The sequence below is a fragment of the Selaginella moellendorffii genome, unplaced genomic scaffold (assembly GCF_000143415.4).
Source record: "Selaginella moellendorffii unplaced genomic scaffold, v1.0 SELMOscaffold_60, whole genome shotgun sequence".
Taxonomy (NCBI): domain Eukaryota; kingdom Viridiplantae; phylum Streptophyta; class Lycopodiopsida; order Selaginellales; family Selaginellaceae; genus Selaginella; species Selaginella moellendorffii.
This window is the reverse complement of record NW_003314321.1, coordinates 324,211-336,404: the sequence shown is the minus strand read 5'-3', so window position 1 is coordinate 336,404 and position 12,194 is coordinate 324,211. Positions and strand designations below refer to the sequence as shown.

The 12,194-nt window shown below is 41.9% G+C and overlaps 4 protein-coding genes across 12 annotated transcripts; 2 read left to right on the top strand and 2 right to left on the bottom strand.

Annotated features, from left to right (window-relative positions):
• Positions 1-169: 169 nt before the first annotated feature.
• Positions 170-3,002, bottom strand: LOC9644581 (general transcription factor 3C polypeptide 5). 7 transcript variants are annotated; one of them, XM_024689170.1, is made up of 15 exons: positions 2,858-3,002; positions 2,600-2,807; positions 2,467-2,550; positions 2,321-2,411; positions 2,222-2,267; positions 2,126-2,168; positions 1,891-2,062; positions 1,736-1,834; positions 1,618-1,686; positions 1,424-1,565; positions 1,130-1,373; positions 889-1,073; positions 797-833; positions 573-747; positions 170-502 (listed from the first exon to the last, which is right to left on the bottom strand). In XM_024689170.1, exons 1-14 carry the CDS (start codon positions 2,990-2,992, stop codon positions 608-610), a joined length of 1,695 nt encoding a protein of 564 aa, XP_024544938.1. In that variant the 5' UTR covers positions 2,993-3,002; the 3' UTR covers positions 170-502; positions 573-607. The 7 variants fall into 7 exon arrangements, with proteins under 7 accessions (XP_024544938.1, XP_024544939.1, XP_024544940.1 ...); XM_024689171.1 differs by having other exon boundaries at positions 170-541; positions 598-747; XM_024689172.1 differs by having other exon boundaries at positions 598-747.
• Positions 3,003-3,138: 136 nt separating this feature from the next.
• On the top strand, positions 3,139-4,678 carry LOC9644315. Its single transcript, XM_002983953.2, has 5 exons — positions 3,139-3,408; positions 3,468-3,604; positions 3,656-3,866; positions 3,914-4,065; positions 4,112-4,678. The coding sequence occupies exons 1-3, from the start codon at positions 3,169-3,171 to the stop codon at positions 3,747-3,749; spliced, it is 471 nt and encodes a 156-aa protein (XP_002983999.2). The 5' UTR covers positions 3,139-3,168; the 3' UTR covers positions 3,750-3,866; positions 3,914-4,065; positions 4,112-4,678.
• LOC9644580 (inactive protein kinase SELMODRAFT_444075-like) lies at positions 3,872-5,874 on the bottom strand. The gene is made up of 5 exons (XM_024688983.1): positions 5,715-5,874; positions 5,343-5,440; positions 4,699-5,055; positions 4,325-4,398; positions 3,872-4,241 (listed from the first exon to the last, which is right to left on the bottom strand). The coding sequence occupies exons 1-5, from the start codon at positions 5,872-5,874 to the stop codon at positions 3,872-3,874; spliced, it is 1,059 nt and encodes a 352-aa protein (XP_024544751.1).
• On the top strand, positions 5,130-8,795 carry LOC9644314 (protein NUCLEAR FUSION DEFECTIVE 4). Of its 3 annotated transcripts, none has more exons than XM_024689131.1 (18): positions 5,130-5,454; positions 5,509-5,644; positions 5,695-5,821; positions 5,909-6,168; positions 6,231-6,304; positions 6,366-6,575; positions 6,629-6,673; positions 6,742-6,809; positions 6,854-6,938; positions 6,992-7,150; positions 7,198-7,248; positions 7,299-7,382; positions 7,440-7,669; positions 7,728-7,794; positions 7,848-7,933; positions 7,983-8,086; positions 8,142-8,271; positions 8,320-8,795. In XM_024689131.1, the coding sequence occupies exons 4-18, from the start codon at positions 6,150-6,152 to the stop codon at positions 8,579-8,581; spliced, it is 1,674 nt and encodes a 557-aa protein (XP_024544899.1). In that variant the 5' UTR covers positions 5,130-5,454; positions 5,509-5,644; positions 5,695-5,821; positions 5,909-6,149; the 3' UTR covers positions 8,582-8,795. The 3 variants fall into 3 exon arrangements, with proteins under 3 accessions (XP_024544899.1, XP_024544900.1, XP_024544898.1); XM_024689130.1 differs by having other exon boundaries at positions 5,168-5,183; positions 5,281-5,454; positions 5,695-6,168; XM_024689132.1 differs by having other exon boundaries at positions 5,131-5,454; positions 5,695-6,168; positions 6,218-6,304.
• Positions 8,796-12,194: the final 3,399 nt, after the last annotated feature.

Sequence of the window (12,194 nt, the reverse complement as noted above, 5' to 3'; positions counted from 1 at the left end):
AATTTATTATTACAAAATAAATAAATAAATAAATTTTTAAATTTATATTTATGGTGAAATTAATTAATTTTGTGAGGAATACAGCTTGGCCCTCACAATTTTAAATTTATAAATATAATTTTATAAACATAATAAAATAAAACTAACTAGGAGTTAATTTATAAGAATCAACTCAAATTAAAACCTCAAACATTTCTCAAGAACTTAAAGAGGTGGAAAAAGTGGTCACCCTGGTACAAAGGCAAGTGTGCTATACTAGCTAATTACGTTACTGATTGTTTCTACGCTCTTCTTGAGAAAATCATCAGTTTGGATCTATCATTAGTCTCAATCCATGCTCTCCCAGTTTGCAACTCGGCTCTTGCGAGTCTTTGCAAACGCCATCCATTGTCTCTGCAACAACTTCTCCTCAGGATCCAATTTCTGGATTTGGAGAACCGGTGCTGTGCTCCATTTTAAATCTTCCCAAAACTTTGATCGTTACGTTTTCCAAAGTGGGACTCTGAATAAAAAAAGTGTGTTAGCTGGTCGAGCCTTCTGACTGTTTTGCAGGCAAAAGTTAAGGACGTCACAATAGCAGAACTCTTGTATGTGGACCTGTGGCTCATCAGAACGTCCCTTCGTCGTCTTCTTCTTGCTCGTAGATGGTGTACTCGGTGTCCTCGTCTGTCTCGCCCGCCTTCTGGCCCTGGGGGAATTTCTCAAGCAGAGCTTGCAAGTAGTTCTTCGGGATGTCATGCGACGGATCTGAGCCAATGTCAAAGAAACAAATGTACAGATTTGCAAAATAGGATACGTGTTGGAACCTCACTTGGAAAGGTTTGTGGTTTGCTCTGCACACCACCACCAAGTTGAGTGGGAAATCAAGATCGCATTTTGAAAAGCTACCTTGTTTTGTAGATTGTCTTCATCCTCTTCAGACTCTTCATCTTCTTCGTCTTCCTCATCCGCCCTCGCTTCGTCGTCTTCTTCTTCCTCTTCGTCGTCCTCGTCATCGTCCCCAGTCAGCACTTCCGGCTGCTTTCCTGCGTTGGTTGTCTCCGAGCCATGAGGAGTTTCTGCTATGTCACCTTCTGTAAACCAGCAGTCAGTCACAAAGTGCAAAGGCAGTAGAGAAAACTGCTAAAACCTGCGAACAATGGCTCTGGAAACAAACCAGGGTCGTCCATTGTGTCAATGCTTTTGTCAATATGTCTGAGAGCCCCCCTGTTTCCGCCCCTCCATCCAGCCTTGTTCTTAAACCTTTCAAAATTCTTAGTTTCTGTTTCCTCTAGAGCTCTAGCAGCATCCCCCGGTATCAAGGCGAGGAAACGTAGACGTACGTGCTGCCGCATCCTTTCCAACGTGCCCCGTCGAAACCATCCAGTAGATTCCTGCAGAACAAACAATTAGACCAAGCATTGAAAACACTCACACTACTCACACTACAAGTATTGCGTTCTGGCGGCTTCTCGATCTGAGACTTGATGAAATCGTCTTGCAAATCGTAGAGTTGGAAAAAAGAGAATTTCTTTTGCGGGACCACCTTAAATGCACACTCGTCTCTCCAAAAAGTATTCTCCGCCCTGCGTCAATTTCAGAATAAGAAAGCACAAGTTTATATATTTGAATGCTTACTCTCGTCTAGGAGCTTGCTGTACAGAGTACCTCAGCAACCTCGGCACTCTAAAGTCCAGCATTTGGTACCTGAGCAAACCAAACTATTAGCTCTCGCAACAAGGTCGCTAAAACATACTTCCGTGATGCTGGATCTTTTCGTGGATCGTAGCCGTTTTTTATCCACAGTGTTCTAAACGGACCATAAAGAAAATTGTATGCAAGTCTAAACAAGAGCCTACAACCAACAAACTGCAGAGTTAAAGAGGCGTAAGTGCGACCATTCAACTCTACCGTTTTAGCATTGAAGGTGTCGGCTCCAAACCTTGATCGTGCAATTTCTGGACGAGTGTTGTTTTCACCCATATTGGTCGCTCTTCAAAACATTTCACCATGGCCTTGTGTAAAGACCATTCTTCTGAATCCTTCACTAGCTTGACCTCCCAGTTCACTGCCTTGGGAACATGTGTGGTAAGTCAAGTCAAAACTCAAAGACAGAAAAAAAAAAAAAAGCTCAAGAAAAGGATATCTTTTGCTTTGAAGTCGAGACCAAAGCAAGGTGTAAAATCCATCTGCCAAAAACCATATTCTCAGAACGTACAAACAGCAAAGAAAAAAGACGTACCGGATTTTCGACTGGCTTCGCTTTCGAGCGATCTGATGGGCGTAGCCTAAAGAATGATAAAAACTCAGCTTCACAATCAAAGCAATGGATCTAACTTACAAAGTCTCCTCTGGCATGTCCTTTATCGAGAATAGTGGAGGAACAAGAATCATGAGGTCCTCCTCTTCCATGTCCATCAAGCTTCCTTTGTCTTCAGTTCAGTGATCTTCATGAAAAAATCTTTTTGCAGAAAAAAGAAAGCATACCAAAGCGCTGTTTAGTCTGCTTGGATTTCTTCTCGCTGGAACCATTCGAATGCACCGCAAGAACATATTGATAGTCCGCCATCCCTACAGGAAAAATGAGATGGGAAGAAAAAACTTTTAGAACAGCGCTCACCATCAAAGACGTAAGAATCTTCCACATGAGCAATTATCTCGGCATCAAGCTCCCGCGAATCTGCTGAGTTCCTCTCATCTCCTTGCTTCGGCGCGGAAATTCGAAGCAAAAGATCCGAAGTCCGGTGTGGCTCACCAAATGCAGGGTGCGAATAAGGATCTTCCGGCCTAAATTTGAGCTCTAGATAGCCAGCATCCGATGCCCGGACCTTAAGAACCACTTTCCTAAGCAAAGAGCAAGAACGGCAGGGGGAGTTACCTTGGCGATTCCAGCCTCGCCGCCCAGCGTTTCCACAGCGCGGTCAATCGAGCTCGGATAGCCCGGGTATTGCACGGCAAAAACCCGGCGCTCCGGCAAGACGCCGCTCACGCTCCCCTTCACCACGGGCGCCATTCTCAAAATCTTGTATAAACCCTAACTTAGAAGCTGACGTGGAATGCTCTCTTAATCGTTAGAAAGAAAACAATCCAGGCCGTCCATGGCAGTGGTTTAAATCAACCCGTTCATTTCAAAACTTTAGGGCTTTCATCTTAGCGATGGCGTCTTGCAATCTTCGCTTTGTTGGAGGGATGCGCCCTGGCGATCAAGGATTGCAGGTGAAATTTCATGGATTTCAATCAAAGGAAGTATTTTCTCCTCGCAGCGCTTCTCCTTCTCGTGGTTTGGTCGAAGCCAGGCCTCGAAAGCGCCATCGTGTTATCGTCGCGGCTCTTGAAGATGTGGCGTCGGGAATCGCAGTGCTGGGAATCGTTGGAGCTGCCTCGTTTGCATTGGCGAGATTGCAAAAGGGAGCTGCGGATCAAACGAGGGTTCGTTCTACTTCTAGTACGATTTTTTGCGATTCTATAAATCTTTGTTGTCTAAACAGGAGGATTGTGGAGCTTGTAGTGGCACGGGACTATGCCCACAATGTAGTGGACAAGGATTTGTCATGAAAGAGCTTCTTCCTGATGTTGCTGCCAAGGCAAAAAAGAGTGCGAATGCCGCAAAGAGGAATACAGCCGGGTAAACTCGCTGCCTCTTGTTTTTTCTATACTTACGAATTGATATGAACAGGTTGCCAAATAAGTGGAAGTACTGCGTGGCTTGTTCCGGCTCAAGAACATGTCTCGAGTGTCAAGGAAGAGGCTGGAACTTACGATCTTCTTGAAAGTTTTTCGAGCTTTAAAAGCTAAGTTCCAGAGATGTTTGTCTCGAGCAGCTTGTCATTCTAGCTTCCTACTTCTTCGTTTTCACTTACAAGAACACGCAAAATCTGCACAAGCTGGTGAGCTACCGAGTTTTGATGTTTTTACTGACCTGATTGATCCTCAGCCTTCGCGACGGGTCTTCTTGCAGGCAAAACGCGGCAGCATGAATCATGCACTGTATTTGGTATTCGTCGACGTCAGTCCCAAGCCTCGGGTCCAGCAGTGACTTCGCGTCTCTAACTTCAAGCTTTGGACGAGCCTGGTGAAAAAGATCAGGTAAAAGCTCTAGCATGCAGTAGCGAATACTCACCCATTCTACCAGGCTCGTCTGCTCGCAAGACAAATCAATCGCTCTGCGGCCAGTGATAATCTCCAACAGAACTATGCCGAAGGAATAAACATCGGCTTTTTCTGTTGCCACGCCAGTTGCTCCATACTCTGGAGCCACATACCTTTGAATGTCCAGGTATGCCATGTTTGCCATTTTTCACATTTAGTTTAGAGCAGCAGCCTACAAAAAAACCGCTTTGCTTACCCAGTAGCTGCTACTAGAGTCGTCTCCGGTGCCGCCGAGTCATTTTCCCATTTTGCAAGTCCAAAGTCTCCGACCTGTGGAAACTCATCGTGTCATTAGATGTCTCTAATGTCTCTACTCTCGGAAGCTCACAACTGGAGTAAAGTCATGTCTTAAAAGTATGTTGTGTGGCCGTATGTCTCTGTGGATAACTCTGCCTTGTGTGCATTCGTGGTGAAGGTAGCGTAGTGCTTTGGCAATACCCACAGCAATGGTATGCCTTGCAGGCCATGAAAGCACAGTAGAGTTTTTTGCTGTGAAGGTTTTAGTGGATGTTATAAGAATTAAGAGTAGAGCTTACCGGAGAGGTGCCAAGCCAGTGTACCATCGCAGACGTATTCATAAACTAGGATTCTCTGACCATTTTCAGTGCAGTATCCGACCAAGCTGACAACGTTTTCATGGTTTGTGTGTGAGAGAACTTTTATTTCTGCAAAAAACTCCTTATCTCCTTGTGTGCTTTTAAGCTTGTGCCTTTTCACAGCGACTTCGAGTCCTTGTTCCAGTAGAATGCCTTTAAACACATTGCCAAATCCTCCTTCAGACAAAAAGTTGGCTTGCGAGAAGCTGTGAGTTGCTTCCTCGATCTCTGCAAGTTTAAACTCTCTAATTTCTTGTGCATTTCTTGTCTTACAGTAACACCCTGAGCATCGCTTATCGAAATCCTGCTGGGATAAGACTGGAGTGAACACCTGAAGGTAAGCCATTTGCTCTAAAAACTAACAAATATGTTCATACATACCATTGTTTGCCGAGGAAAAGGGAGTCAAACCGGCAGAGGAGAGTTTGCGGAGCTCGAATGATGGTCCCACGATAACAGGTTCGGAAAGCTTTACAATTCTTCCTTCGTTGTTACGGTTCATAAGCACGATATTACACGCTAGATGCTCTGATAAGTATCTCTCGTATCGTTTTAGGTTCCTAAGATAAGCAAAACACAGCGTTTGCAAAAGAAAAAAGGAAAACTGGATAAGTTTACTTGTCCAATATCACCCACGAGGCTTGAAGCTTCCTTGTTTCGCTCACTGCTACGACATTCAAGGGACTGCCGGCAACAATCTTCACTTCCAGTTTCACCTACAAAGATATCGGTATCAAATCGATTTTTCCTTTGCTAGTGTGACTTTGCCTTTTTAACTTTGCAGGCGCTGAAAAAATCATCTGACTTCAACCTGTAGTACCTTCCCGTCTTTGTTGCTTCCTCCTCGAGAGATTTGACATTTACTCCATTGAACGATGTGAAGTCTACCTTGGATCTATATCCCACTACGACAAAACAAGGTACATTTATTTGCGGAAGGAGAACTAAACTTAGAAATCAAAGCTTTCAGAAACGCCTCCTCATTCTTACTTGGTGTGAGAACTTCGTGGAGTATGCCAAGAAGAGTGACGAGAGTTCCTGGCTGGACAACTCGATCCAAGGTCCACAACACAGCAGCGTCAGAGAGCTCTCTCAAGGTGTCGAAGATTATCACAACACCATAAGCCATCGCTTCTTCTTGTTCTTCCATTGTCACTTACTTTCGTTCTTTGTTTTCTCTACAGCTTTTAAATCATAGACAACGGATTGTGCAAAAATCGAAGATGGATATGCGAAAGATCCCTGGATATTTGTTTAAACACTCCAGGCTTTTCAAGATAAGTACGGGAGCCACGTATGCGTGGAAAATTTTGGAAGGCTTTGAAGCCCTCGTCGGCGCCGGCGAGAATGCGACGGCAACGGCCCTAAGGTCTGACGGTACCTTGGCACGCTAGCAGCAATGCGCTGCTCCAGATCAAAGATCTGATGTTCTTCCAGCTCTACGGTAAGATTTCTTTCATCTCATTCCTAATTTTTTGGTTGAGTACTCGCAGAAACTCCCTCTAGAGAACCGAATGACGATTTTCTGTGTTCCTCGTCTAGATCGATGGCTAGGCCTCTCGGCAGCGATGATAATGATGGTAATCGATCTTACTAGAAGTTAAGCTCTTATTTTGTGTTATATTTTGTCTGCATATACAGGGCTGTGCCGGATTGACATACACGTATGCTGTTTACAGCGAGCATATGAAGCAAAGGTTACATTTTTCACAGGAAGATGTCGATGATATCGGTGCTGCCAAAGATCTGGGAGGAGTTGTGGGAGTTCTTTCCGGACTTTTCTACAATATGTATCCTCCCTGGGTGACGATAGGAATTGGAGCTGCCTTGCATTTCTTTGGCTACACAATGGTCACTAACTGTTCTCCATCCTTTCACGTTTCTCAATTTCCTGGATTTTGTAGGTTTGGATGACTGTAGCAGGCAAGGTTGCCCCTTCGTTCTGGCTGGTATGTTTTGCGTGTTTCGTACTTTTAAAATTTGTCCTGATGAGTTTCTTGTTTCCCTGGAAAGAAAGTTGTGCATGTATTCTGCCGTGGGGAATGGAGGAGATAACTGGATTGACACAGCCTGCATGATGACAAGGTACACAACATGGTGTTTCTTATGATCTTATCGAGCTCTCTTAGCTTGCAGAACTACGAAGAGCAAAGAGGGACGGCGATGGGGATATTGAAAGCACAGCTTGGTCTTAGCGGGGCGATATTTGTCATGGTAAGAAAGCCATGATACATTTCGAAAAAGTAATCTCTTATTGGTGTTTCTAGATTTACGAGGTGTTTCTTGAGCCAAATGTGAATCAGTTCTTACTGCTTATGTCACTGGTTCCTACACTGGCCTATGTTTTGCTGGCGTTTTTTGTCAGGCCTTTCGATCACACAGAGGATGAAGATCCATCGGCTCCTCCTCGTTTCAAGATGGCATTTGTAAGTCAATCCCATGTGATAGTTTTGTGTTAAGTCATGTTCTGCAGATCACCGTTCTCGTGCTTGGAATTTTTATGATGGTTTCATTGGCTTCAAAGGTACAAAACTTTACTCTTCAAGAAAAAAAAATAAAATTCCACTACCGCAGGAATATTTTAAAGAAAGCAAGCTCTTACAACTTATGACAATTACTATCATGCTATCAATCATGCTAATAATGTACACTATCCCAGTTAAGTCATCGGTGTATCACCTACGAATCTGACTCCATTGAATTGCGATACCACAGCTGATTCGATTTCCTAGGAAGTTTTTCCCGCCGTCTTCTGAAGGCATTGATCTTCCAAAGCTAGAAACAAAGGCATATGATCTTCAAGACGCTGAAGAAGAAAGATTAAATCTCTTAAAAACGGGGGCCGACCCTTCTCAAGTTTTGACACACAGCCAGATTGCCACCCCAGCCGCAGCTTCTACTGGTCACACTACACTCAAAGACGCTCTCGCGGACTTCAATTTCTGGTAAACAAACAGTTCATATCAAAACTTCAACTTAACGAACGAAGTCTGCTCCAACAAGGTTGGTTTTCCTTGTCGTGACGATTGGAGCAGGAACTGGTGTGGCAATAATCAACAACCTTGCTCAGGTCATTTTCTGTTTCTTGAGCTCTTCATTCATTATTAGTTCTTTGTTTCGCAGATAGGAAAGTCACTTAGAGCTGGAGGAACTGATATTTATGTTGGTCTGATCAGCGTCTGGAGTTGTTTTGGTCGACTCGGATCGGGGTACTTTATTTCCTCATAAAAAACTACTCTTCATGCTATGTCTTTGCAGGTATGGGTCGGATCTTTTGATGCGGCGTGGCTATCCGCGAACTCTGTGCCTTCTCATTGATCAGATGATCATGGCTCTGTGTTGTTTGCTTCTTGCTACTGGATGTAAGTTCAGACTGAGCTCGTTTATCTAAACAGACAACTCTTTTGGGTTTTGCAGTGATATCCTCGTTATTTATCGGCTCTGCGCTCACGGGACTTTCATATGGAGCATACTGGACGCTTATTCCAGCAATTCTATCCGAGGTGTTTGGCGTCCAGAACTTCACAGTCCTCTACAAGCTCGTCTCGTAAGTCCCTATGGAAACTCTCTCTCTCTTACACGCTTTGTTACCCAGGCTTGGTCCGCCTCTTGGATCATACATCCTGTCAGCCAAAGTGATGGGATCCCTCTACGACGAGGAAGCCGCATTGTATCGTCAGAAAAGTGGTGGAGCCAGTGTGCCAGCCGGCGGTGACGATCTTAACAATTGTTATGGCTCCAAATGCTTTGGCTTTGGCTTGGTAGCACTCTCTCTCGTTAGCTTGGTTGGAGCCGCCGCCAGCTTCCTCCTCTTTCTGGGAACAAAACGAGCCTACCACAAAAACCAAGTAAAATAGAAGTGGCCCAGTACGTCACAAGAAAAATCTTCGTTTTTGCTACAAGAAGCTCTATCAGATTCCATCCCGCGCTCTTGATTGTGGGTTTAGTGATTGATTCTTGCTAGTATGCCTTTGAACACATGGCTAAATCCTCCTCCAGACAAAAAGTTTGCTTGTGAGAAGCTGTGAGTTGCTTCCTCGATCTCTGCCAAGTCTAATTTCTTGTGCATTTCTCACCCTGAGCATTGCTTTCAAATCCTGCTGGGGTAAGACTGGAGTGAATGCTTGAAGCTGAGTCATTGGCTCTAAAAACAATACATACCGAGGAATCTAGAGTCAAACCAGTAGGGAAGAGTCGAATTATGGTTATACCCACGATAACAGGTTCGGAAAGCTTTTTTGTTCCTTCGTTGCTACAGCATTAATTCGAAACTGTTGCCTCTCTTTTATCTTTTACGTTCTCGTTCCCAGGTAACTTACACGTTTACTACCTTCAAAAAGCTCACAGACGAGCAAGATTGTCTGCGTTACACGAGGGTGATCTCTGGGATGGCAAGGATTTTGTATGGTGATAGAGTTCTCTGTTGGAAACTGGATGCTGTCAAGGCTCATTCTTGAAAAGGAGCTGACTAAGGAGTTTCAGGATCTCGAATCACGCAAACCTTATGAGATCTTATGGCTTAACAAGATACTAAAAACATTTATCGTAATCGGAGAAGAAATGAGCAAACACCAGTTTTCGCCGTGCAATACCCGGGCTAGAGCTCGATCGAGCGCACTGTGGCGGCGAGGCTGGAATCCATTCTTTGTTCTTTGCTTAGAAAAGTGGTTCTTGCTATCTAGAGCTCAATTTTAGGCCGGAAGAACCTGCATTTGGTGACCCACACCGGACTTCGGATCTGGAATCGCAGTGCTGGGGATCGTTGGAGCTGCCTCGTTTGCACTAGCGAGCCGCGGATCGTTCTTTTTGTGCTCTTCTATATATCTCTGTGACCAAACAGGAGGCAGGGGACTATGTCCACAATGTAGGATTTGTCATGAAAGGGCTTCTTCCTGATGTTGTTGCCAAGGCAAAAAAGAGTGCGAAATGCCCCCAAGAGGAATACAGACCTCTTTTTTACTGCGCCCGTCTCAAGAACATGTCAAGGACGAGGCTGGAACTTGCGATCTTCTTGAAAGTTTGTCGAGGTTTAAAAGCTAAGTTCCAGACCAGACATTAAACAAAAAGAGGGTCCTAAACCTTGCCGAGCAGCTTGTGATTTCTAGCTTTTTACTTCTTTGTTTTCGCTGATAAGAGCACGCAAAATCTGCAAAAGCTGGTGAGCTATGGAATTTTCATGTTTTTACTGACCTGAACGATGCTCAGTCTTCGCGACGGGTCGTCTTGCAGGCAGCATGAATCATGAGCTGAATTTGGTATTCGTCAACGTCAGTCCCAAGCCTCGGGGTCCAGCAGTGACTTCGCGTCTCATATTTCAAGCTTTGGACGAGCCTGGTGAAAAAGAGGAGGTAAAAGTTCTACCGTGTCATAGTGATTACTCACCCATTCCACCAGGCAATCACTCTGCGGCCAGTGATGATCTCCAGGAGAACTATGCCGAACGCTTTTTCTGATGCCATACTCTGGAGCCACAAGAGCAACAGCCTACAAGGAAACTCTTTTGCTTACCCAGTAGAGGCTAAATTCCAGTGATATCCTCGTTATTTATCGGCTCTGCGCTCACGGGAGCATACTGGACGCTTATTCCAGCAATTCTCTCCGATTCCTCTTTCTGGGAACGACAAAACCAAGCAAAATAGGGTGACGTACCACAAGAAAAATCTTTGTTTTTGGCTTCAGGGTTTGGAGAGTGAGTGACAATTCATTCGTGTACAAGAAGCTTCACCCATTTCACAAGTTCCATTGGCGCTCTTGTTTGGGTTTAGTGATTGATTCTTGCGGGGAGGGTGCAAAGAGCGATTGCAGGCAGCTGTGTGATTGAGGGCGCGAGCATTTCAGCATTTCTTTGGCAGCAGCGAGCGCAGCACTGATCGCCCAGCACGTAGCAGCTAGCAGGCAGTGAAAGAGCGTCGCAAGTGGGATATTCTACATTCAGCTTGCATTTCAAGGGCAAAAGTACATTTAATTTGTGTTGATTACCTTTATAACTTTTTCTTTTCTAGTTATGAAGTCTTGGGATGGACGTGGTTGTGGAAGGCACAAGCATTTAGCTGAGCAATTTGCTCAGTTTCTTGGTGACAATGCATTGGTGGTGAAACTTTCGCCCATGCACCTTTGTTCATATCAGTTCATACTAGTAAGTTTGTATATATTTTTGCAATTTATATTCTAATGCCTCTTTTTTTTTGTGTAGAGTATAAAAAAAAGTTGGGGCTTACAATGCTTGGATATACAAAACATATAGTGGATGTGACTTGTGGTGATAGTGATATATAATTTTAAGTGAGTATTAACTGTTTTATTAATGATTCTTTTTGCTTTTATAGGAGAGACATTTAAACTTCAATGGAGTGGCCGGAAGGAATTTATGATAAGCAATGATTGGATGGACTTTTGTGATGATTGTGGGCTTAACATTAATGACTATATTACTTTACATCCAAATAACATGTTTATTTGTGCTTTTTCAACTGTTATTTGCATTTAAAGTATATGATGTAAATCTTTATGCAAGTTTAAAATATCATATTATAATTTTTTTACACAGTTTACCATAAATTTAATATTGTTATAATTGATAAATAGCTAAAGTGTTATTAGAAGTTAAATTTTCTATACTTTTGTCAATATAATAAATTTTATTTATCATTTATATATGATTGAAGAGAAATAAATTTATATAAATATTAATTTAAAAATAAACTTTATTAATAAAAACTATTATTTAAAAATATGTTATATTAAATTAATTGATATAATATATTCCCAAAGAAAGACCATAAATACAACTTCAACTCCTTAATTGAAGCATAATCTTTGACTATTTCAAGTGTTCATAAGAAACTGATCAGAAAAATCACCTTTATATTGAAAAGTAACTAAGGAGCAGTGTTGATAAATATAAATTTTAATTGAAGTGGTATAAAACTTAATTAGTTAGTGTATTAAATTAATTAATGTAACAAATATAAAATATTTAATTGATAAATGCATTTAGTTGTATACATTCTAAGTTTGTTTAATATAAGATATGACCTCAATAATTTTGTTTTTATTTATATTATATAAATTATCCCACCTCCCCTAGTTAACCTTAGTTTTTTAACAAAAGAAACTCTGAAAGGAAGAAATAATTACATTTAGTTAAAAAAGGTTAAATTGAATCTTTTGATGGTAATACATTAATAGTAAAGGTTCATATACATAACTTTGTTTTATTACTGATATATTTTATATTTAATTTATTTTTTATTTTAAATAAATGAATGTTTTTATTTTCTCTTTATCTCTAGTTCTTAATGTTTTACCATTAATTAAAACTCCTTTAATTGTAATGTAAAGAAAAGTTATATTGTGTATATATATATATATATATATATATATATATATATATATATATATATATATATATATATATATATATATATATATATATATATATATATATATATATATATATATATATATATA